At 39.0% G+C, this 25431-nt stretch overlaps 1 protein-coding gene across 2 annotated transcripts in view; it reads left to right on the forward strand.

Annotated features, from left to right (window-relative positions):
• The window catches only part of GABRB3 (gamma-aminobutyric acid type A receptor beta3 subunit), a 77218-nt gene that overhangs the window by 38557 nt on the left and 13230 nt on the right, over window positions 1-25431 (forward strand). Inside the window, exons 2-6 of one of the 2 annotated variants that reach the window (XM_005422702.2) lie at window positions 1636-1856; window positions 7728-7810; window positions 8872-9009; window positions 16665-16817; window positions 22534-22778. In XM_005422702.2, coding sequence (XP_005422759.1) covers window positions 1651-1856; window positions 7728-7810; window positions 8872-9009; window positions 16665-16817; window positions 22534-22778 — 825 coding nt within the window. In that variant the 5' untranslated portion in view covers window positions 1636-1650. Of the gene's footprint in view, window positions 1-1635; window positions 1857-7727; window positions 7811-8871; window positions 9010-16664; window positions 16818-22533; window positions 22779-25431 lie in introns of those variants that run through there. The other variant, XM_031058380.1, reaches the window with a different exon arrangement.

Consider the following 25431-nt stretch of genomic DNA (forward strand, 5'->3'; position numbering starts at 1 on the left):
AGAGCGGTGGCCTTTGTGACGTGGTAATGGGAGCGAGGCAGGTGTGCCCAGTGTCTCATGCACCTCGTTCACTGCTGAGCAGGGACCATCAGTCCCACTGAAGAAAGCTGCTGACAAAAAGGTTAGAGCTCATTCTCTTGAGCAGTCATGTCAGATTTGAGGTTTGAGGAATGAGATTCCTTCCAGGCAGCTCCACGTGGGCTCCTTTCTCCCATCACTGGGCCCTTTTGTTTTCAAAGGTCTCCTATTAGTTTCTTAAAATGGGAACAGCTTTTCCCTGATATCTATGGTGATTTATTTTTCTAAGCAATTAAATTTGATTTCTTTAAACCATAGCAGCTCCCTCATTAAAGAGAATGAATCACTGAATCAAAAATGCAAAGTCTCTAAGTGTGAAAGGCAGGCTCAAGTTTCATATGATTTCAAGGAAAGACTTGAGGGAAACAGGGCAAAAGCAGTGCCTGGACTTGGATTGGGTCCACATGAAACCCATTACAAGAATGGACCATTCCCAACAGCTGTGCTTGGAAAACTTGAGCATCCTTTTCCCAAATGAGCAGCAAGCCTGAGAGGTTTTGCATTACCAGCTTGTAGAACCAGATGCAAATGCAGGTATCCTGTGGCTTGCACACCTGCTGCTAAATATTTAAATGTGTTTGGAGATCACATAAATTTCTCAGTATTTTGTGAAGAATCTCATGAAGTGTTTTATTGTTTAGAGCACTTCTGTAATTTGAAAATCAGAGTTTTAATGGCCTGTACTTATGGTCTCATTTATTTAATGTGATTTATTTTTTCAGTTTTGCTGGTGCATAACTTTAAAATGTTCAGAGGCATTCTTTTTAATGTTTTGTAATACCATGAAGCTAATGAATGAGGCCTACCATCTAAGCCTTTCAAAGCATTTCAATATAGCATTATTACGATATGAGGAAGTCAGGTTAGCAAATTCTGAAATGAAATAAAGAAATTTTAAATGGATGTTTTAAGCTTCTGTATCCATGTTTAGGCTTTTACATTAGTGATCACAGCTTGTAGAAAATACCATAAACCTTAAAACTGACAAAGTTATGAAAACCAAACATTGATATTAGTGGGACTTTAATACAATTTACTGTTATTCAAAATATCAGTGTAGTCTGTTGATGAGAAAATATTTGTGTTACTGCAAAATGCAGTCTCACACAAACGTACATGTATAATCAACATACCTTCAGCTTATTTTTCAGGCAGAAATTTGCATACTGCTTCAAACTACTTTAAATGTTTTTCCATTTATCTGTCATTTTTAAAAATGGGGAAGATGGCAGTATTTACCCATGGTGTCATTTATCATTCCACAAATATGATAATTTTGGGCAGTTGTGAGTGGAACTGTATGAAAGAAAAGCAGGAGCAGGACAAATGATACTGATACCTGCTGGATTTCATAGCAGTTGAAATGCCCCCTTCATCTAGAGCGATACTTGAATGATATAAACTATTTATTAAGTGATGCAAATATTTAATTTTTATTAAACATTTAAAAATAATAAATTTAATCAACGGCAGAATAAGCTATCAAGAGGGAAAATATTGTCCTAGCTACACAAAGTATGGTTGACTCTTGTACTTCTCTTTTTTTTTCCTCACCAGGATTACACTTTGACTATGTATTTTCAACAATACTGGAGAGATAAGAGGCTGGCTTATGCTGGCATACCTCTCAACCTCACGCTTGATAACCGAGTGGCAGATCAGCTTTGGGTGCCTGACACTTACTTCTTAAACGACAAGAAATCATTTGTGCACGGCGTTACTGTGAAGAATCGAATGATTCGCCTCCACCCGGATGGAACGGTGCTTTACGGCCTCAGGTCTGTGCTCCCACGATGAAGATTTCATCACTGATGCAATGTGCTGTTGATGTTTGCTTCCTGGTACAAGGTTATTACAAACATTGGCTAGCTTATTATGTAACCTTCGCTGTAACTCTAAGAGATGCCAGTAGAAAACAAATGACACACTCGATGTTTCTTTATTTTGCCAGAAGCGCCTTCAGTCAGGTTTTATCTGTTTCTGTACAGTCACCATATCTGGAAAGCCCACTGGCTATAGGCAGCAGAAAGGCACATATTAATTGTAAACCTGAAAATCCTGTCTAAAATACAGGCAGTAAGATGGAATGTGGGTGCTTATGTTGTCTCTTGATTTGTTCATAGTCTATAAAAAAAAAAAAAGCCAGAAGTAGCCCTGGCTGGGGAGAATCAGCCACAGCTAAGATCGTGACCCAGTATTTTCAGTGATTTCTTCAAGCAGGAATCAGCACTGTAATTGCTACATTTCAAACCAGAGGTGCAAAGTGACCTTACATTCTCTTGCTTTCTACCTATTTTAGGTTTGACTTGTGTTTTCTTTCTTTTCTGCCATAACTTTTATGGTTAGAAACGCTGAAGTATCCTTCCCTTAGCAAACTTAAGTACACCAGCAAAAATCCTTATGGAAAACCCAGAAGTATCAAAATATTGCTTTCTTTGAACAGGTTTTTCATTTGCTCCAGTGGTTTAAACCAGCCAAACAAGTCTTTGCCAGCGAAAGCTCCTTTTCCGTAGTTGGAACTTCCTTGTATACTTAAGCAGAGATAATTACTGAAGATCGGTGCACATAGATAGTGAAGGATAAAAGTCCCTAATATAGAAATGAAAGAGATCAGAAAAGTGGTGCAGATGTGTTATATATCCAGTATCAGTATTTTGCCTGCTTCTCTTTTTTATTGGTTGAACTTCATCCTTGACTTGGGTCTTGGCCCTCACCTTTTTAACTCCTATTACATTATGGAGAATTGAATGAATCCTCCTAGACAAAATAGATAGACTCAGCCTAATATGAAACTTCAAAGAAGTTTAGAATGTTTTCTCTGTAATTAACCAGTTTTAGCAAAAGGTATTGACCCAGTATGGAACACTACAGGTTTAGGATGCTTTTCTCAAGTGGTTACATGTAAGAAAAGTTATCTGAGATATACTTGTTTTTTCTTCATGTCAAGAAATATCCCCACAGCAATATAATAAAAAAAGTAAAGGAGATTAGAATTCTTGTAATATGTGGAAGTCTTTCTGTCACACTCTAAAAATATTTGGACCCATTCAGGTGAGGATTATCTGTCACAGAGTAGTGTATTTGAATAAGTTGGCTTCCTCTTCTGCAAAATACAAGTGTCCACAGCAGGTGCATTTCACAAAATAGGATTTGCTCAGCAGGGTTTTCACCAGTAGCTCATGTGTAGCACACTTCTTCCCTTTCCTTTTCTCTGAAAGCATGTAATATCCAGGGTGAGATATCCATGGCATGAAGCAGCTAAGTTGCATAGTGAAGAATGGCTGTCTTTAATTAAATCATGTCAAAATATAGACATTGTCATCAAAAGGAAGAAAATATCTGAGCCTTATCTCTGCTCATTTAAAGACCTGTTCTTTGTGTTGTTCCATCACTACCCTACTTCCTCTTTTATGACTTCAGAGCATCCCAATGGCAGTGAGCTCAAGCTGCAGTCCAGAAGCAATGTGGGTTGAGGCCAGAACTTGGAGTTTTATGTTCCACAAAGCACAGGGTCACGCAGAATAATAGGTGAAATTTTGGAGGGTTGCAACCAATTACAGGATATCCACAGAACAAAGCAGTTCCTCAACACAAGTACAATTGAAAGTGATCCCAAGGCCACACTGGATGTATGTTCTCTTCTGAACAATGTAGGATTTATCACACTTTTGAAGGACTTAACCTTCAGTCATCTAAGGTTCCTCTCTGCTTTAGAGAAAGCACTTTGCTACTGCAGCAGAAGTCTGTGATAGTGGGGGAATGGAACAGTAGCTTCTTGAAGTTCAGCCCATTTCTGTGGAATTTTTTTCTTTGGCCAACACACTGAATTTGTTCTGTCTTCTCTGGAATAATCTACAAGGAAAATGACAAAACCTTTTTTTTTTCATAAGAGACTATGGAGGAAGTAACTATTTTATAGTCTGGGGATCAAAAATAGGGTCTGACTGCTTGTGTGTTTCTCATGCATAAACCTCTTGTTTTTAGGTAGTACAATGTTAGCCATTAAAAGTAAATGGAGCTGAGGAATATATGTATTTTATCTGAATGGACTCACATAATTATTACCCATATTTGAAACATTATAGATGTTCGTAGAGTGAAAAGATTAGTTGTGATCAGTCAGACAAGGCAACCATGCTTACTTCTATTCTTTTTGGATGAATGTATTTCTTTATCAAAAAAGTAAACAGGATTGTGACCTAGTCACATATGAAGTATCTATATTGCCTAGACTGATTCATACTGTAAAAGTTTTGGGGACATAAAATATCCTTCTCTCGGTTATGTAGGCAGCACCTCACAGCCCATCACAGATGGGGTTCCTCCTATACAATATAGCAGTATAATCTGAGCCCAGAAAAGGACAGGAGAATCTATATCCAGAGGAAAGAAAACCAGAGTATGAAATTATAAAAATTTTAAACCATTTCCTTTGTGTGTTGCTTTGACCCAATTTGTATGTGTGTCTGTGTCTGTGTCCTGCTTCATCTTTGTCTGGCTCGTAATCATTCCTCTGTCACTGCCATAATGATGAGTTCTTGAAACCTTGTTGTCTTGTGTCAGGCACCATCCTATCCCATAAAAAGTAAACCTGCTCTTCCCTGGGAGCATGCACAAGCCTGAGCCATTCATATTTGCTTTTGGTGCGCATTTGTGCAAGTTAAATTTGATTGCTTGAATGTTCATTCAGGAGGGACCTCTGAGTACTAAACTTACTTTGAAAAAATGAGGTAAATTTGTTTCTGTCTATTTCTGGCTGCATCCTCTTTTCTAGTTCATTTTTCTGTAGTGTAAAAAATTTTCTTTAGCAAGAATGTGCAGTTTCTGGTACTGGAACTTGTGATGCAAACCCCTAGAGTATGTGAACAGATCAAAATAAAAATACATTCCTTAAAAGTCATAACACAATTATTAAGTTGAATATAAATTTGCCAGCTGTATAATTTTTTTACAATATTGTGAAATTAATAATTTGTGTTCTGTAAGGCTGGCATTTATAGCTAGTTATACAACATAATAGTTAAGAGTCTGCTAGCACATTCCCTTTTGTATCAACTTAGCTCATGTGGATTCTGCTGCAGGATCCCACATGAGACCCAGGTTAGTGTAGGCGAATCTTCTAAAGCATGGGAGAGAACCTGCATATCAACAATTTCCAAGCATGCCTACTTGTTTTACTTTGAACACAGTTATTATTTGACTCAGGAGCAAGCCCCTTTCATTGCACAATCAGTATGGTTTTGTTAAGGGCATCATGGCTTGCTTATCAATAATCACAGATTTAAGAATAAGTTTTCTCCTCTAAGACTGTATGTTAATCCTTGTTTTATATGCTTAGCTCTAGCTGCTCTTAGTAATCATATCAAGGAGGCATTCAAAGAATCATAGAAAGCTTTGGGTTGGGAAGGACCTTAAAATCATCCTGCCATGGGCAGGGACATCTTTGATTAGATCAGGTTGCTCAAAGTCCTGTGCAGGCTTCAACACTTAAAGGGATGGAGAATCCAGAACTTCTCTGGGCAACTTGTTCCAGTGCCTCACCACCCTCAAAGTCAAAATTTCATCCTAAAATCTGATCTAAATCTACCACCTTTCAGTGTAATGCTGTTACTCCTTGTCCTACCACTACGCATCCTCCTAAAAAGTCCCACTCCAGCTGTCTCTCTCTTCCTTTGGTACTGGAAAGCTTCTATAAAATCCCCCTGGGACCTTCTCTTCTCCAGGCTAAATAACCCAGATGATTAATCATCTCCATAGTTAATAGCTCTGTGTCTTACCACCCTGCCTGATGTTCCAGAAGGGCATTTGCAGATGATGGTTGCAGAGAAGACATTTCCCTAAACTGCAGAGCAGCTGAGGAGCTGCTGTTTGTACACAGCTCCAGCCCACTGGAATTTGTGTTGTTAACAGAGGAGCCAGAGCAATTCCCAGACGCAGCTTGGAGGAAGGCTGACCTGAGTATCCTCTTGTGATACAATACTTAGGACCTGAAATCCTGTGGGACAAGCATAAGCCTATTCAGAGGACAGTCAGAGGAACCAGTGGTGACAAAGACATGATCACGTTGTAGGTAAGGCTGGAATGCACAAAGATCAGCTGTGTGCCTTTCTCACTGGCTACTGGTAGGAATATAAGTTAGAAGATGGGCTGAGTAACAGATCCTTGAGCTTTTTCCTCTCCTTCCTCTTTCATTGCCTTTGTGCTCATACAATTGTCTCTCCCTGTGCAAAGAAATGACAATATTTTCTTGCAAAAGACCCTTCTCAGTCAGTGAAGGGTAGCCTCTGTTGTCCTGTGAGATAGCAATAATGGTCTTAATCCCTTTCTTTAGATATTATGTAGTTATTCATCTAAAATGATCCTATATACTAAGGATAAGCATTCTTTCCTTCCTTTTCTTTGAGATTGGATAGAACATTCATAATAACAACATAGGGGTTTTTTACTGTGAAAGATGTGAAAAATAGCACCTAAATGCTTTTTTCTTTTGAAACATTGCCCTGGAATATTAAAGTAGTTTTTCAGATTAGAAGACTGTAATTTGAGAAGGTTAATGGGTAGAAGAAAGAACTTCAGAGAAAACACATGAAAAAAACATTAACATTGAGGGTTCTAGCTTTTAGAGGTACATTTAAGGCATTTTCCCATCTTGTATTTATTAGCATAAATTATCACTAGAATATTATTTGTTTAGGAACAAACTGTGCAACATCCATGTCTTGTTTATATCAAAAAAGGATCAGTAAGGAATGGAGCTAGTCAGATTCAGAAGATAATTTATACGAAGCCATTATAAAAACAATGATGCATAATAATGTACATACCCTTGGTGAAGGCTGTGATTCAGAAAAACATCAGAACATGCTGCAGATTAATTATGAGCATATGGTTTTATGTGTCTAAAGTTAGAACAAATATATAAATCCATTAATTACAAAATGAAGTGACAGTGCTGTGTGAAGCTGTTAAGACAGTTGTTCTGGTTGCACGTTTGTTGTTGACTCTCCTGATCTACAAGAGGTTGATGAATAATGCTGATTCATCAGTAGTGAAATGTTTAGCAAAACCGTCCTTAGGGTGCTAAATGGTTAAATAGACAGAGAAGTGAAAGTGTTTTGTTATTTGAGGAGAAAACCTAAAATTCAATATGGAGCTTCACAACAAAATCCTCTTCCCATTTGAAAACCAGAGAAGTAAGATTTAAAACAAAGCATTTTGCTGGACTTAAAACTTTTTTCAACATTTCAAGGTTTTTTTTCTAGACCTGCCACAAAACCAAGAAATCAGTTATTCATGCAGCTGCAATCATTTTGACATTTGTAGCAGACTATTTTCACTTCATGGTTTCTGTTATAAAGTTGTATCTTTTAATCTCAGCAAATGTTCATGTAATATTTGCATATGAGGATAGGTCCATTGAACCCCAAAGGGGCTGGTTGCATAAGGGTAATTCACAGCCAGTTGTTCCACTGAAAGTCAGTGTAATTGCTGCTCTATTAGGCTGCTGCTCAATGTAAAAATATGGACCAGATTCTCAGGTATTGTAAGCTATTCTTCAGAGGGTCTTCACTTTGGAAGAGGAACAACCCCATCACCCAAAACCTGGATTACTGGCTTTATGGTAAAACTGTTTGATGCTTATATTTCAGAATCACAACCACTGCAGCATGTATGATGGACTTGAGAAGATACCCATTAGATGAACAAAACTGTACTCTGGAAATAGAAAGCTGTACGTACCTAAGAAAATGCATGTAAAATCTAATTTGGATAGAGTTGGGGTTTTTTTTGTTGTTTTATAGAACTGTGTAATATTTATACATGTGTCTATAAACAGTATTTGAATCATGTAATTGTCACCATTTGGATTTTTTGTTTGTCTGTTTATTTGAATTATTAAAAGATATAAGGAGTCATCCATTTCTACATAGATGAATACATCCTAGAAAAATGAAGTGAGGACAGAATGAAGTCATTTAGTATTCCTGCCTCACTTGGCAGAGGTAGTGACTGGATGCTTATCTTCAACACGAGGGATGAATATTTGTATTTTTATCAGATTTATTTTCAAGAGAGCAAGCACTGTGATGCACTTTCCTTTCAGTATGCTTTATTAGGTATGGATCATCTTGGTGCAGGACCTACCATGGGATTTCAGACTGACCCCATTTATGATTTGAAATTGTGTACAAAAAGAACAGCATTCTCTTTTTCACCTAGTCATGTCCTAGGATTGCAATATTCAGATGTATATTTGCTCTTCAGAAGTATCTGGTCCATTTCTGCTACTGGCTGGAAAATGTGGGCCATATACAAAAAATACCAGTATATATTCCACATTCAGCTGTTGCCCTCCACTAGTGGAAGCTATGGAAATGATGCAACTCACAGTTTACTATGAGTGGAAAAGGTCTGCCCTAGCTATGTTTCTCTGTGTTCATTGAATAATCAACCTTCTTCTGGTGATTATCAGTGTAAATATACATTTAGTTTCAGTGCTAAATGCATTTGATACCCTAAATTTTGGATAGTGTTTTCTTCTCACTGTGACCATTAGTGAATAATACATGAGTGATAAAAAAAAAAGGTAAAATAAAAAGAAAGCTGAGTATTTTGCCTAAAATTCCCAGGCAGACTGTAATGGTGTAGCGATTTGGGAGACCTTCCCACAGGCAAAATACCATACAGCTCTGCAGCTGTACCAAATCTTTTTGTTGTCACAAATGACAAGCTGCATGTTTGAAGCTATGTTTGAGTCTGCTGTTATTTCTGACTCTCTTGCTTTGCCTGCAGATGGCTACACAACTGATGACATAGAGTTCTACTGGAGAGGTGGAGACAACGCAGTCACTGGTGTGGAGAGGATTGAACTTCCTCAGTTCTCCATCGTGGAATACAGACTGGTGTCAAAGAATGTTGTCTTTGCCACAGGCAAGTATTGCCATTTGCCCATTTAGTGTTTCATTTTCTTGTGCATGAAATTACTGTTTTGTTAATAATAATTACCTATTCTTACCAGTCACAATATGTAGCCTGTGTTGCATGTTTGGGTAAAGAAATTACTTGACAAAGCCTGGAGGTAGGAGCCCATGAAAATTCCAGACTGGCATTCAGTACTGGATTCAGCTGTGGGGCCTCCAACACAAGAAGGACGTGAACCTGTTGGAATAAGTCCTGAGGAGGGCCACAAAGATGATCAGGGGCTGGAGCACCTCTCCAATGAAAACAGGCTGAGAGAGTTGGGGATAAGCCTGGAGAAGAGATAGCACAAGGGCAAATGGCTTCATACTGAAAGAGGGTATATTTAGATTAGATACAGGAAGAAATTCTTTACTGTAACAGTGGTGAGGCAGTAGTTTGCCTAGAGAAGTTGTAGATGCTCCATCCCTGGAAGTGTTGAAGGCCAGGCTGGATGGGGCTTTGAATAGCCTGGTCTAGTCAAAAGTGTCCGTGCCTATGGCACTGGAGTTGTAACTATGTAGTCTTTAAGATCCCTTCCAATCCAAACAATTTTGAGATTCTTTGCCTCCTTGTTTATTTTTATTTTTTGTGTATGTGTGTGATACTTAACTAGACACCTAAATATCTATGATCTAAATAAGTGTTAAGTCATTCACCTCTGAATCATGAGTTTAAATGTAACCTACAGGGTAGCTGATCATTCATAAATGTGTTTTGGCATGCTAGGTCAAAAAGCCACCAATTTTATAAACACCTCCTTGCAACTTTTCAGTGCATGTTTGTTTTGTTGTTATATAGTGAATGCAATGTCTCTTGATTTGCACTGATAGATATACAATACTTTATATACAGCCATCCAGAGCATTTGTAAAGTGTTAAAGTGTTAAAATTCAATCCCTGCTTGTTTCCTTGAAGATAGAATAAAAGCTAGTAGCAACTCACAGTACTGGATGTCTTTAGATTACAAAGTGCAAGGTTGGCTTACATATTTTGTGCTAGACACCAAAATAGGAATATGTGTGACAAAATCAAAGCAACACAGAAAGCCATCAGCCCATGTGGGGCCATTACTTTGTTCATTATTGGGGCCTTCAGATTTTCAGTGCTGTTCAGACCACAGGAGTGTGCTGTTCCATCTGTCTCAGCACACCAGAACAAATGAAGCACAGCTGAATCATGTTTGTAAGCATCACTTCACCCACTCTTTGGACACAGCATCTGTTTCAAAGTACACAGAAACACAAGTTGTATTTCAGAACAAAATGTAAATATTGCTGGGATTGAAATTAGTATGAGGGGGTTTGCCAGCTGCTGCTGTTCTCGTTTACCATTGTGAATGGAAGATTTTTTTATATAGAGAATCAGTTGCTCTAATCCTATATCCTTCTGTCCTGCAGCTACTGTCACCTTTGGCAGCCAGGGCTTACCTGCCCTCCACAGGACTGGATATGCTTTTGTAGGAAGGCTGGTTTAGACAACAATGAGAATACAGAGAACTTATTTGTGCAGTGACTTTTATGACAGTCCAAGGCCACCTTTTAGTTCAGTATGAAATATTTCACTAGATGCATGACTTAGTAATGTAGAGATGAGAGATTTGTAAAAAATCAGGAAAACAAGAAATCCAAAGAGATATGTTACCAATACAAGAGAGACTAAAAAAACTAGGAGTACATATTTCTGTGACTGACCAAATGTTCAGAATATTAATGGATCTTTCTTAAAAAAAAAAAACGAGTGAAAGGAATAAAAAAGTCTCATGCTTCAGGGTTTAAGGCAACTTGGCAGTAGGGACTCACAGAGAACAGCATGTTTCTTGTGCCATTTTCTGAAACATTTAATTTTTTTTTCACTGATGAAGACACAATACTGAATTTACTATTGCTTTGATACAGGACATTATAAAAATGCTTGATTAATTATGACATTTTGTGACAAGTATTTCCATGCAGGGAAAAATCACATTTGTTTCTCAAAACCACGTTCAAATCTAAATCTAAAGGAGGCCAGCAGCTCGGATACATAAAGTCAGCAGACACTTTTCAAGTTTCTTCTCAAGAGTTTTTTACAGTCTTCGTAATTAGGGCCAGTTTCTACTTCAGAGTCATGCCATAAACAGCTTTTGGATTAGTTTTTTCTCCTATCCTTCAAGAGAAAGTGTGCTGTATAATCTTGTGTAACTTAGGCAAAGGAAAAAAATCTGTTCCCATAGTTACTACTGAGAAGCAATGATAAGCATGGCAAAGCCCTCATCAATAATGACAGAAATCTGGGTGGAGCTGCAAGAATGCTGGAGGAACTGCATACCTGTTGAAGTATAGAATGGAAGCTAAAATTTATCTTGCCAAAATAGCAAAAAAAGTATCTGAAAAAAGTATTTGAAAAAAAAGTATCTGACAAAAATTCAATACAGACAAGTTCAAAATACAGCATCTGTGCAACTAATTATTCCTGTCCAAATTAAAGATAGAGAATGCCAGGTTATGTCAGGGTTCTGTGCGTAGAAATATGGGGGTTGTTGTTGATCTCAAACTGAACATGAGCCAATAAGATCTTTTTTGGGAGAAAAAGAAAAGAAACAAACAAAACCACAAATCTCATAATAAAAAGAAGTCTGATTTACATTGATAATGCTTAAGCTTTGTATATTTGGTCAAGGGTAGCACTCTTGAAGACAGTAATGGCACAATAGAAAAGGGTTTATGGAAAATAAGTAAGCGTGAGTGAAAATCTGGCAAATGGCATAACTGAGATTAATGGAGAAACAAGTATTGTCATGTAGTTTAAAAAAAGGAGAACGCTTGATTGGGAATTGGATAAAACCTTCAGGTGTCTAGAAAGTACCTGCAAAGCCATGTAGAATAGTCTTTTCCCTTTATTCATGATTTTTTAATTGCTATGAAGAAGAAATACCTGGTTTGACTATCCTTCTCACACCAGCTGAAGGCTGTACAGGATACCATAATATTTAAATGGCACTGGATGCCCATATGTCAGCAACTGAATGAAGCCCACAGTCAAATGCTATCCAGTCAGTGCTGTCAGTGAAGCCTAAAGAGCTATTCAGCTCTTGAACACCTCTGTTTTCTCAAATGAATGTTTTAAGACATTCTTCAGTTGCCTAAACATAACAATCTGCTGCTTCTTGAGCTGCTGTAGAAGGTCCTGGTTAGCAGTTAGGCTGCTGTTCTGGCATCTTACAGCTTTGTGTTTTATGTTCACCAGCTACTGCTTCAGTATTGATTGCTTAAGTAGTGTTCTGTTCTGCTCTTCTTTAGCCTATCACATCTCAAATGGCTTTAGACACCTCTGTATAGACAGTTAAATCACACCCTTAGAATCAGATGGCTCTAGGTCTAGATCTCCATGGTTTCCACTAACAGCTCATGCTCCATGCATGAGCAAATACCTGCATTCAAACACCTGTATGTGCTAAGTCTGTTACCTGAATCTGCCTCCTAAATGTTTGTTATCCCAAAATGCTTGGATAGTGAACAGGAATGGGGATATGTAAAACACCGCCTAAAAGCTTTAAGTCACATAGCAGTCAAAGCCATATTAGCAACCTGTTGGTAAGAGCAGGGTAGTCTTAAAAGATTTGAAAATGAAATATTTGCTGTATTCTGAAAGATCAGTATGTAAAGTACATTTCCAATTAGCCAAAGAACCTTCCCAGAAGAACATATTAAAAGAAAAATTCTGTAACTGACCAACTCTGTTATCTTGTTTCATACTTGGATAAAACAGCAAGAGACTAATTTAGCCTTGAAGCCAGATATTTCAGCTTGCTAACTTTTAATGAAATTGGAACAGAAACAAGTAATCTCTTTTTATCAAGTGCCCAAAACTGTGAAAAAGGAACATTTGGGGCTCAAGTATTGATTAAGTATTTATTTTCATGCTTTCATTCCCAATACTGTTAGATTGAAATACTTCTGGCAAAATTCTGTTATTCCTGTAGTATTTAAATTAGCCCATATACATCAACCTGTTAAATGAGATGGCAGGAAGGATAACAAGGCAAAACAAGGTTAAAAGGAAAAAAAACAGAAGTTTTTTATGGAAACTTAACAACTAGAATTTCCTGGCAATTAATCTCTAAATGTACTGAGCCTTAATTGACAAATCATTATGCAGTCATAATCAGACAAGTAACAATGTAATTGTTGAGCTTACCCAGAAGTCAACTTATATTAAATAAGTAATCCACAGAATGGATCTTTCTAGATAAATAAAGATCTGGACTTACAGTTCTTGCTCCATGAAGGTTAGGACCCATCCTTTTCACAGAGCTTTAGCCAATCAGACAAAGAGGGGGAATTAACTACAGGAAATAAGGAGGGGTCCTTCTTTTAATAGGCTTTTTCTACAGACTCCTGTGGCCTGTTTGCTGGAGGTAAGATACTGCAGCAGAGAGGGCAGGCTGAATGCAGGGTCAGTAGATAATTTTTGAAGACATGAAAGCAATTCAGTTGAAAGTAATATAAACTCACAGTCTCAGGGAGAGGTACCTAAAGGAGAACCCTGGTTATGTAGTATGATAAAAAATGAGGCTACCAGTTCATGTTTCCAGTTCAACCTGATCTTAACGAAGTCTATACTCTACTATACGTGTCAACTGCAGTAAGCATCAAACTTCTTTTGTCAGCAAAACTTTTGTTTATATTGCCCAGCAGCCTCACACCATAAAAATCTACCCTGAGACTTGCAGGGTGTGGATTCATCTTGTTCTGATTTATGGGGAATATAATTTCAGTGTCTACATTTGAAGCAGGCGTCTGAGTTGGTCAGAATACAGTCCATGCAGTTGGTGGAGTCTGGAAACAAATTCAGTGCATGTACAGGAGTCCATTTTAGGAGGTGGTGGATAATTCTCTAGGTTTCATTTGCTAGATTGACTGGATGAACTGGAGCTTATGTGTAAGCACAACCAAGCTCATGTGTAAGCAACTCAAGTGAGTTGCTTATTCAACTGCTATTTGAGAGGGCACACAGCAGCCTTCATGGTATCCACATGCTGATCAAAAAGATATAGGGGGGTAAATCATATCTATCAGCTGCATGCTGGTGTCTGAGAGATGTCACAGGGCATCTCAAAAGGGTCAGGGCGGTATCAGATTAGCAACTGAATCTCTGTTACAGTCAACTCCAACTCTAAAGCAGGAAGACAAAAGGCACAGACAGCCCTGGCCCTAGACATGGTTCTTGGGGTTCTAATTTCAGAACAAAAACCTGGTGCTTCAAGCATACTTAGGTTGGTGTCTCTGGTCTTGAGGTCAGCTCTCTGGGAAGTCCCCCTTTAAGGCCAGATCTCACTAATTTCAGTAATTACCTTACCTAATTAGACAGAAATGGTGCTGAGGTAATGGTTTATGGTCGCAGGTGAGGCATTCAAGATACATGTCTAAAGCTCACTCTGTTATATGGTTTCTCAGTTTGGGATTTCATTACTGAACATTAATAACATATGTGACATACTATTCTCTCACCTGTTGATACACATCAGTTTCACCCACACCATTTCCTGTGCTTTATCAATGGTGAAGTTCTCTCTTCTTTCTCTCAATTTGCCTAGTGCATTCGGGGTCCTTGGCTCTGGAGCAAACCAAGAATTGACTTTGATTCAGTGATTCAGTTCTACTGAACTTTATTGAATTAATCCTTCATATTATTTAATCAAAGAATCAGTATTTCAGTTGTCACCTCTATCAGTAATATTCCACAGATATCCAGACCTGGACAGGGCTTTTGAAAGTTTTATACACATTTATAGAGAATCCCTTTGGGTGGGTAGTGCATTATATGAAATAATTTTTCTCAACAGAGCTTGATAAAGATTTCTGTCTGATGTTCTACTCTTATTGCAGAAAGGTGATCAGGTCTGCTGCATTTTTGATGTATTTCATGACAGCACAGTTTATATATTCCATTATGGTCTCCTGTTTTGTTTATATAATCTGCAGACACAAGACCACAGAAACATTTTCATAAAAATCCAAATGAAAATGTTAAGCTTTGCAAAAAAAAAAAAAAAAAAGCAGGGCTGGATTCAATGAGAAAACTTGTCTTTTGAAATGAAAGATTGTTTCTCTGAAAATGAAGATGTTAAGCAAGCTGCATATAGATGTTTGCTTGCTGAAAATTGTGTCAACTGCTCCAGACAGCAGAAAACCTTGGTCTAATCAGGCTGAAATACATCCTTCTGATTCCACCAATATACTTCTATTGGTGAAACTAAAAGGCATTTAATTCTGAAAAAAATGCTACTGATTGAAGTAATCACACCAACCAGATATATGTACCAGATATTTCTTTTCCTGGTGATAGTTGTTCTGAGATTGTTTGATACAACAGTTAGAGATATTTGCACAAGTTTGATATTGCCTTGATGCTCCTGCTTCCTGGAAATGGTGTGGCATTTTTTTGTTGTATGACTCAAAGCATAACAAACTATCAGGAGTGTGATGGAGAGAAATCTGCAGTTTTCACTTCCTTCTTTCCCTTTCTTTCTTAGGAAATCCATCATTCATGTCTATATGGGCAAATCTAGTTCCTTAAGCTCATATGCAAACACATGAATATAATTGTAAGGGAAGTTTTTAATTTTTCATTTTTTCTCTAGATGTAATCTTTCATAGTTTTTACGTATTTGCACTAGAATGGGTGGGAAGTGTTCTAATATCTGGTTGGGCTCTTGGTATGTGCTGAATTTTTTTTTAGTATGTTGACTAAATCTTTTAGATGAGCTGTTAAAAGTATATCTAGGACTGGTACTGTGAACACTGAAATCATGGAGCTAATGTGTGAATGACTACCTTTTACTTATACAGCTCTACTCAGATTTAATCGTCTTTGCAGTTGGTGAAAAAAGTCACAATTATTTTTAACAATTTGAGATTTCTAAATATATTCATCTGAATATATATATATATATGTCTAAAATGTATTCAGTAAGATTAGTGCCAATTTGAAATTAAGTTGGTGTTGAGGTTATTAATTCTTTCCATTATTAATTTTCTGTTTGTAACTGTTCATGAACTATATATATGCACACAAAATTCAAATTTTTTTTGTTTAAAATATGTTTGGAAGAAAAATTTGGTCTGGTTATAATTGACATTAGAGGATCTAGTCTGAAGGCTTTTTCTGTAGTGGAATTCATTACAATTTATTTTTGACACCACAGGCTGCATGTTTCTCATAGTTCAGATGGTTCAGATGTAATTAAGAAGTTTCATCTCTTGAACAACTCCTCATTGTAAAGGAAAAAACTATTACGTATTCTCTCAATATAAATTCTGTACAGAAAACTGTGTACTTGGATAAGCATTTTACTTGGACACCTAAGCAATTGTTTGTAAAAACTAACCGGTGCTCACCTATCTGTTCAATAGTCTAAAGTAATTCACTGTCTCTCTTTTTCTTCCCAAATACAAATTACTTGGCTATCACTGTATTCACTGCAAGGTTTCTTTTAATACAGATGAGTAACACAGTGAAGGTGTCATCCCTACTGTTCTGCAGATGTCATATTACCCCACAGAACGTGTAGAAACTGAAGGCAGCTATCTACAAGTGTCTTTCCTTCATTATAAATAACACTGTTTTCCTCTCTCTTTTCTCAGGTGCCTATCCAAGACTTTCATTGAGCTTCAGGTTGAAGAGAAATATTGGCTACTTTATTCTTCAAACCTATATGCCCTCCATACTGATTACCATTTTATCATGGGTGTCATTCTGGATCAATTATGATGCATCAGCAGCAAGAGTTGCCCTTGGTATGTGCTAAAAATGAGTGGGACATTAAAATGTCAGATTTAATGTAGCCTTCAGAGGTTGTTAAAAACTACAACATGATGTCAGTGTTTTGAAATTCCAAAATAATTTGCGTCAAAATCATGTCATCCAGCATTGCCTCAAAAGTGATGTTTCCCCCTTCATGCAAGAGTGTAACCACTAAATCTCCGACATGAGCTGCTCATACAGGTCCCAGACTTGTTCTCATCAAGTTAATGCTGTTGTAATTTCATCTAAGAAACCAGTTCCACAATCATACTTGAGTGTGGGCTTTAGTCCAGCTCAGTGTGGGAGGACAAATGTGGCTCCAAGCCTCCTCCTGAAGTCCTAGGAGAGGACCTCAGCTTTAACTGACACTGGCAGAAACAGTTCAGCATGCAGGGGCACATTAGCTATGGACCATGCCATGCCACCCAACCCTCAGAGTACATGGCGTGTTAAGTGCATGTTTATGACAGCTTAAAGTGTCATTTACCTCATGACAGAAAAACATGGATTTGGTACAGGTATGTGATTCCTGCCCAAGAACTTTTCAGATCAAGGTATCCTTTAAATAAGGGAAGTTCGCTAGAAAATTGTGCAGTTGACACATTGGAGGGAAGGGATGCCATCCAGAAAAACCTTGAGAGGTGAACCTGCATGAATCCTATGAAGTTCAACAAGGCCAAGTGCAGGATCCTGTATGTGGGTCAGGCAATCCCAAGCACAAGTGCAGGCTGGGTAGAGAATGGATTGAGAAACGGCCCTGAGGAGAAGGACTTGGGGTGTTGGTTGCCAAGGAGCTCAACATGACCCAGCAATGTGCACTTGCAGTCCAGAAAGCCAGCTGTGTCTGGGCTGCACCAAAACCAGTGTGGCCAGCAGGGTGAGGGAGGTGATTCTTCTCCTTGACTGCTCTCATGACACCCCAGCTGGAATACTGGATCTGGGTTTGGGGTCTCCAACATAAGAAGGTCATGGACCTGTTGGAGTGAGTCAAGAGAAAGGTCATGAAGGTGATCTAGGACTGGAGCACCTCTCTCAAGGCAAGCCAAGAGACTTAGTTTTTTTCAGCCAAATCTTACAGCACCTTCCAGTACCCAAAAGGGGCCTACAGGAGCATTGGAAAGGGGCTTCATACAAGGGCATGTAGTGACAGGACAAGGAGGAATGGCTTCAAAATGACAGAGAATAGATTTAAATTAAGAAGAGATTCTTGATTGTAAGGATGGTGAGGCGCTGGAATAGGTTGCCCATAGGAGTTGTGGATTCCCTATCCCTTGAAATGTTGAAGGCCAAGTTAGATGTGTCTTCAAGCAACTTGAACTGCACATGGCAGCAAACTTAGATGGTGTTTAAGGTCCCTTCCAAGCCAAACCATTCTGTGATTCTGTCATAGTTTAAGATTAGGATTAGGATTAGGGTTAGGATATTCTCCATTTTAGTGGTCCTTTTAAAACCACACTGCCGCTTTATTCCCCTGTCCCTCTTCCCCCTGCGGGTGGCTGGAGAGAACTGGAGGCACAAAAGGCAAAGATAAGGTAAGAACAATTTACTGGAAACAGCAATGAGACACGAAAAAGAGCAGGATCAGCAACACACTAATAACAAAACTGTACAAAAGAGAGTGGTTCCCAAGCAAAAATGCTCATTGTGCAACTTGTGACTCAGTGGTGGCCACCCTTGCCCCAGCCTGAAGAGAAACCTTCCTCCCAGGGAAAGACTCCCTTCCAGCAACCTCTGGCTATGATGTGAGATGATATAGAATAACCTTTGGTTCCTAGGCATGCCCCCTCCTGGCTACTGCAGAAATTAACCCTGTCCTGGCCAGGACCAGGACAGATTCTATGGCAATATCTCACAGCAAATATTTCATCCTTTACAGAAGCATACTCAGGGATAGCTACACCTAAGGAAGATTAAATGGATCTATAAATCCTTACAAATACTTCTGCCTCTCATCTTGTCCCAAATTCTGTCTTCAACCCTGTGCTTCTCAATTACACGTACCCTGTCACATCCCCATTACCCAAAACTTGTCGCTAAATCTGTGCTATCTGCCTGCTGTATTCTCTTATTTTCTTAAAACAGGAACACACTCCCTATTTCCCTTTATTTTCTGTAATGTACCACAGCAAACCCAGACTCCAACCCGTGTCCCTGTGATTTCCTTTTTCCTTACCCCATGTCTCCCAAGGTCCCACATACCAAAGCAGGCAGGCTAGCCACCTTTGTGCAACATATTATCCAGCATTTGAATTTGGGTAGCTGGAGACACTGTAGATTAACTGCAGTTACTGTGCAGTAATTCTGCATATCCTGTGGGTTAGCTGGTGCGTATGGGCATGACACAGTCTGGCATTACCATTCAGCAGCCAGGGCTTGTTTAGCAGCTTGTAGCTAAGTAGTAGCTTAATAGGAAGTGGGGCATAAAGCCCAAACACCTCTGATGTGTTCATAAATGAGCTACTGGATAGCAGAGATCCACCCAGGTGGACCAAGTGATGCTGCATTCAAACACAACCATCACCATTAGATACATACTGGCCAGGACTGCAGAGAACAGATGGTTAGACAGAAGTTACCATACCCAGTGACATTCCATGCCCTTCTGTTACAGGTTAATGAGATTTTTCCTTGTTTAAGGAGCAAGACTGTCTCATGTGACCCATTTCTGTGTAGGAAAAGTTCATCAAGTACTGTAAAACAAATATCAGAGCAAAAATCATAGAGTACAAGGCAAGCTCAGGAGACCAGATGTTCTATTTCCAATTGGTAAAAAGTCCTTTTGAGAGGACAAAAATTCATCTAATAGTTTCTTCTCAGAAAACAATTAGTGCCTTGGTGATTATGTCAGTGGCGTTTGTATAATAAAGTTCAGTATCATGGGTCTAATCCTATGTTCCTTTGTATACCCCCTCTTATTAGTCTTAAGCTGGTACCACAGAATCACAGAAAATGATGAGTTGAAAGGTCCCACGAGGGACCCACAGGAGTCCAACTCCTGTCCCTGCACAGGACCATGTCCAAGAGTCACACCATGGGCTCAAGAGGATTGTGCAAATGCTTATTGAACTCTGTCAGGCTTGGTGCTGTGACCACTGCCCTGGGGAGCTGTTCCAGTGCCCAATCACCCTTTGGGTGAACAGCCTTTTTCTAATATCCAACCTAAACCTCCCCTGACACAACTTCAGGCCATTCCTTTGGGTCCTGTCACTGGTCACCACAGATCAGTGCCTGTCCCTCCTCTTCCCCTCATGAAGAAGCTGTAGACTGCAATGGGGTCTCCAGGCTGAACAGACCGAGTGACTTAACTTGCTCCTCATACAGCTTCCCCTCACGACCTTTCACCATCCTCGTTGCCCTCCACTGGACACTTTTCTAATAGTTCAATATCTTTTTTACAGTGTGGTGTCCAAAACTGCACACAATATTCAAGGTGAGGCCACCCCAGTGCAGAGCAGAGTGGGACAATCCCTTCCCTTGCCCAGTTGGTGATGCTGTGTCTGATGCTCCCCAGGACACGCTTGGCCCTCCTGGCTGCCAGGGCACTGCTGGCTCATGTTCAAGCTGCCATCCACCAGGACCCCCAGCACTTTCTGCAGCACTGCTCTCCAGCCTTTTGTTCCCCAGTCTGTCTGTACGCTGAGGTTTGCCCCATCCCAGGTGCAGAATCGAGCATTTCCCCTCATTGAATTCCACATGGTTGGTGATTGCCTGCCCAGTCCTCTAATTTGTCAAGGTCTCTCTGCAGGGCGTTCCTGCCTCCAGGGGAGGCAACAGCTGCTCCCTGTTATGTAGTGTCTGTGAACTTACATGGCATCCTAATGTGAACTGCTATAAAATCTCAAAGGCAATATAGCACCTTTGGACCTGTATGACTGGCTGAAAAGCGCAGTACAAAGAAGTATTTGTTCAAGGAAGCATTCCCAGTGCAATTCTTGGGACACAAACTTTTACTCAACCCCTGCCAGAAGCCGCTATTCCTCTGCAAGAGCCTGATTCTATTCCTTCACTTCCATGTTTTGCCCCTGTGCCGCATCCCTTGCTGCACTGAACCAAGTAGTTGCCTCCGGAGTGAAGCCAAGGTGCAGAGCCAAGGCAGCTCATTCAGAGACTATGTGCTATGGACAGTGCGGATGGACAATGATTTAGGGCTGATCTCAAGAGAAATATTCAGACCTATCAATTCTGCTCTCAACTTTCTGCTAGTCAGCCCTAGAAGTTCCTAAATTCAGCGCTTTGAGGAGAAGAGTAATCTCTGGAGTCCTCCCTTGTGGGAAGGACTATAATCACAAGATTATCTTATTTTTTTTGTCTTAAGGGAGTGTCAGCTTCTTCTCCAGCTGTGATTTAAAATAAATTCTTGAGCTTCAGAAGGACATTTGGCCACAGGATTTCAGGATCTCCCAGGGAATGTATTTCCCTTTGGTTAGTGATAGCTACCTTTCTATTCAGTGTGCCTAATCTTCTGGATCACCAGATGTCTGGCATCAATGCACACTTGTTTCACAGTTTAGAGGAAAAAACACTGAAAACTGCATGACACTCACCCACTAAATATCAAAAATATCTGTTATACAATCTCATAGGGTATTACTACAGTTCCCTGGAGTGGCACTGCTTACACTGATGGCTTGGTTTTGAGTTATATTGTCTTTATTTCTGTCTCTTCAGGTAAAAGAAGCTGTGCCTTATTATATGGCAACTATTTTATTTCGTCCTTTATTTTTGTTCTGTCTGTATTTTAGTGACTACATGTAAACTGATGGTATAATTATGGAATCAAAGAAAATAGTAATGGAGGAGAACTAATAGAATGACTTGCCTTGAAATGATACTTATTCCACAAATCAGTGTTTTCAGCAACCTGTGATTTGCAATTCCCATAGAATTTCCAGTGGAGATACAGATCCTGCAGTTTATGGTGAAGTCAGGCAGACTGACAATAAATTTGCTTTTCTGTCCAGATTTTCATAACAGTGCTCTGTAGTATATTTTCAGGTGCTGTGTCCGTCCCTAGATAAATACCTTGACATAAGGTTGATATAGTTATTTTGTAGATATTTTATTAGTATCCAGTTTGTTGCTATAAAAATACTGCTCTCCCTCCTTCTTTCTTCCAAAAATTCACATACCTATCTATCTCTCATTGCTCACCTCATTTGTTTCTATGTAACTAGCCCACTGCTTCAAATTAGTCATCTCAAATTCCACTTATAGATTGTCCTTTCCTGAAATAGGTATCTAATCTAGATGGGATGAACTGCTCTAGAAAAGTACCTGTCTCTCCCCATCTACCACAGGGAGACCCTACAAGACTGACATCAACAAACTGCCTGACTCTTAGGAATTTCAAACTGTGGGAGAAGTCTTTCACCATCTGTGTGAACACTGTTCTTGTTGCACATCAGTTTGGTCTCCATGGAAGAGATTTTCAATACAGCTACACTTGGCTTCCATGAAGCTACATTAACTCATGGCAGTGGTGCCAGATCCCCTTGTTAGCTGTTCCCCCACTCATAGGAAGGAAATAATTATAACAGAATAATAATGTATCAAGTTTTAATTTTGCTCTTTTTTTGCAGTGATGTCATCTGCAAGACATCTTTTACAAATTTTTGAGTTTCTTCCCACTGACAAGGGATGTTTGCCAAGAAGGAAAATAAAACTGAAAACTTGGAGTTGTAAGATATGCGATCTTTTTTCTTTGTGTAGGAATTACGACTGTGCTGACCATGACAACAATCAACACTCACCTGCGAGAGACTCTGCCTAAAATTCCATATGTTAAAGCCATTGACATGTATCTCATGGGCTGCTTTGTGTTTGTCTTCTTGGCCTTACTTGAATACGCCTTTGTCAACTATATTTTCTTTGGAAAAGGCCCTCAAAGGCAGAAGAAACTTGCAGAAAAAACAACAAAGGCAAACAATGATCGCTCAAGGTTTGAAGGCAGTCGGGTAGGTTTCTTGAATTTATATATATTCTATTTTTACATTGCAAAGACCATCAGTATGAAAGAACCCCGAAAAGAAACCATTTGGTGACAACCAACCACATCTTTTTGTGGACAAACTTGGCCATTTTCATTTTCAGGAACTGACATAGAAGACTATATGTAGGCATACAGATGTGGAAGGGAGTATGATCTGTGTGACAAGTAAGTGTAAGAAGAAGACAGTGGGAGGGAAGCTAGCTTGAAAATAAAGGCTCAGATCTACAAAGGCATTTATTTGTCTAAATCAAATATAATTGAAGTGTGATTTTAAGTACATATGTACATTTCCCGTGTGATATAATCCAGGATCTGAGCACACCTTTTCTCACTTCACTTAGAGGAGATGCATTTACCATGGGAGAGAACAGATAAAGAAGGATTAGTTCTGCCATGCTAATTAACTGACCAGCATAGTTCAATGCTGTGTGTGGCATTGTCATCTGCTGCTGTTAAAAACCAGCAGGAAAGTGTAAGTCCTAGAGAAACTTTCAGATTGATTTCTGAAGCATGGTATTGGCAAGGTCTATGCTGATTATCCTCCAGTCTATTTCCTTGCCTGGAGTATTACTTTGTCCAGTGAATACCTCATTTTTTAATCTTTGGGAGAAAAATTCAAGGTATTCAGCAGTATCTGACATTAACAAGCCATGTCCATTTGAATAGAACATCTTTCTTTTTTTTTTTTACTAAAATGCTCCCAATGAGGCTTTTTCATTCAGTTCAATTGAGTAAGACTGGGTTTTTTTCTATCAGCTATAAATTAGAAGAATTCACAGTGACAAAACTACTACCTGTTTATCAAAACCGGTATCATAAAAGTAATTTCAGGCTATATTTGTTTATCCTAATGATTTTGTCTGCTATAGTAAATGTAATGCAGAACTACACCTAATTATCAGCACTCCTATATGTGAAACAATTCTGAACCAGTAAACATATTTTTTCCACTGTATTATGAAACCAGATTCTCATCACAGTTGGCAGCTCTGCTTAGAACTAAGATATCAGGACAAAGAAATTCCCTTTACTGGAAAAATAAATAGTCATAATAATAAGAAAATACAGATGGGGAAATAAAAGGGTATCTGAATTGAAGGCCATGGAGAAGATTTTAACTGCAAGCAGGTAATGCAGATGTATGCACTAAGGTTTAATTCTCCTGCTGGAAACCATCTGGTGTATCTCATCCATTTAAATGATTTACATAATTCAGTACAAGACTTGTTAATGGGTCCAATACTACCCCATGCCTGACAGTTCTTCTATCTTGAGATCAATTTATCTACATTTTAAAAATATTCATAAGTACCTTAACTAATGAAAATGTATATTTTTATACCCAGTTCATGCCATTTTTATATCCTGAATCTGCTCATACCATATAGCAATCTTTTTTTTTTTTCCCTGGCTTTTGACTTATAACCTTGTCTTTTGTTTCTGAAGCATCCCAAGCAAATATAATGAACTGTTCTGCTTTTTCTGCTGGTTTAATAGCAACCGTGCATGAATGAAAAATTTCTTCACAGCAAGGGTTGTCAAACATTGGAATAGGCTGCCCAGGGAAGTGGTTGAATCACTATCCCTGGAGATATTTAAAAGATGTTCAGATGTGGCACTTGGAGACATGGTTGTGGCGCGGTAGGGGTTGGTCTCTTCTCCCATGTAGCAAGTGACAGAATGAGAGGAAGTGGCCTCAAGTTGCATTAGGGGAGGATTAGATTCTATATTAGGAAACATTTATTCAGAGAAAAGGAAGTCAGGCATTGGAATCACCATCACTGGAAGAGTTCAAAATTCATGTGGATGTGGCATGTGGGGACAAGCTTCATTGGTGAACATGGTTCTGGGTTAACAGATGAACTCAGTGACCTTAGGGGACTTCTTAACCAAAATGATTCCATGGTTCTGTCAAATAAGGATACAAATTCAGTGTACCAGAGTTTAAAGAAGAGTGTGTTACTTTGTCCCTCGGAGTCCCAGGTGTGAAAGGGAACTCTGTATGCATTGTAGAATCATATATACTCATATTTACTGTGAATATTTGCTGTTCAAATAACAGAGGATAAATAATATGGTGTGGTCCCTTTCTGTGTAGAAAACATTTTGTCCCCAGGCCTCAGCTAGGGAATTCAGCAGAGCTCTGTTTCAGTTTCTGGATTCAGTGCCTTCAGAGAAGCAGTGCCAGCATGCAACTGAAACACAGAAACATTAGGTAGAGCTAATCAGAAATCTTCCTTTGAAAAAAAAACATGGATAGAAGATTCATTGGATGTAGGATGTCAAATTTCTCATTTGAGAAACACTGGCAAATGTGAAGCATAGGAAACTGATCAGAACAGGCAAGAAGTCCCATGGATTTCAAGATGTGCATCTCAGAGAAAATACATCTAACAGATCTACTTTGGACAAAGTTTTCCATGGCTTCGAGATACCACAGCCTTGAAGCAGGAAAATGTCTTATCTTCTGGATCATGTCCACCATTTACCATGCTATACAGATACCATGGATGCAGCAGGACTGGAGTCATGCAAGAGTTCTTAGCATACTTTCTATGCAAGACAGTACCTGAATGCTCTGCAGCCTTGGTTCTGACCATTTCAGAGATAGGAAAGAG

This window comes from Geospiza fortis, unplaced genomic scaffold (genome assembly GCF_000277835.1).
Source record: "Geospiza fortis unplaced genomic scaffold, GeoFor_1.0 scaffold366, whole genome shotgun sequence".
Lineage (NCBI taxonomy): Eukaryota > Metazoa > Chordata > Aves > Passeriformes > Thraupidae > Geospiza > Geospiza fortis.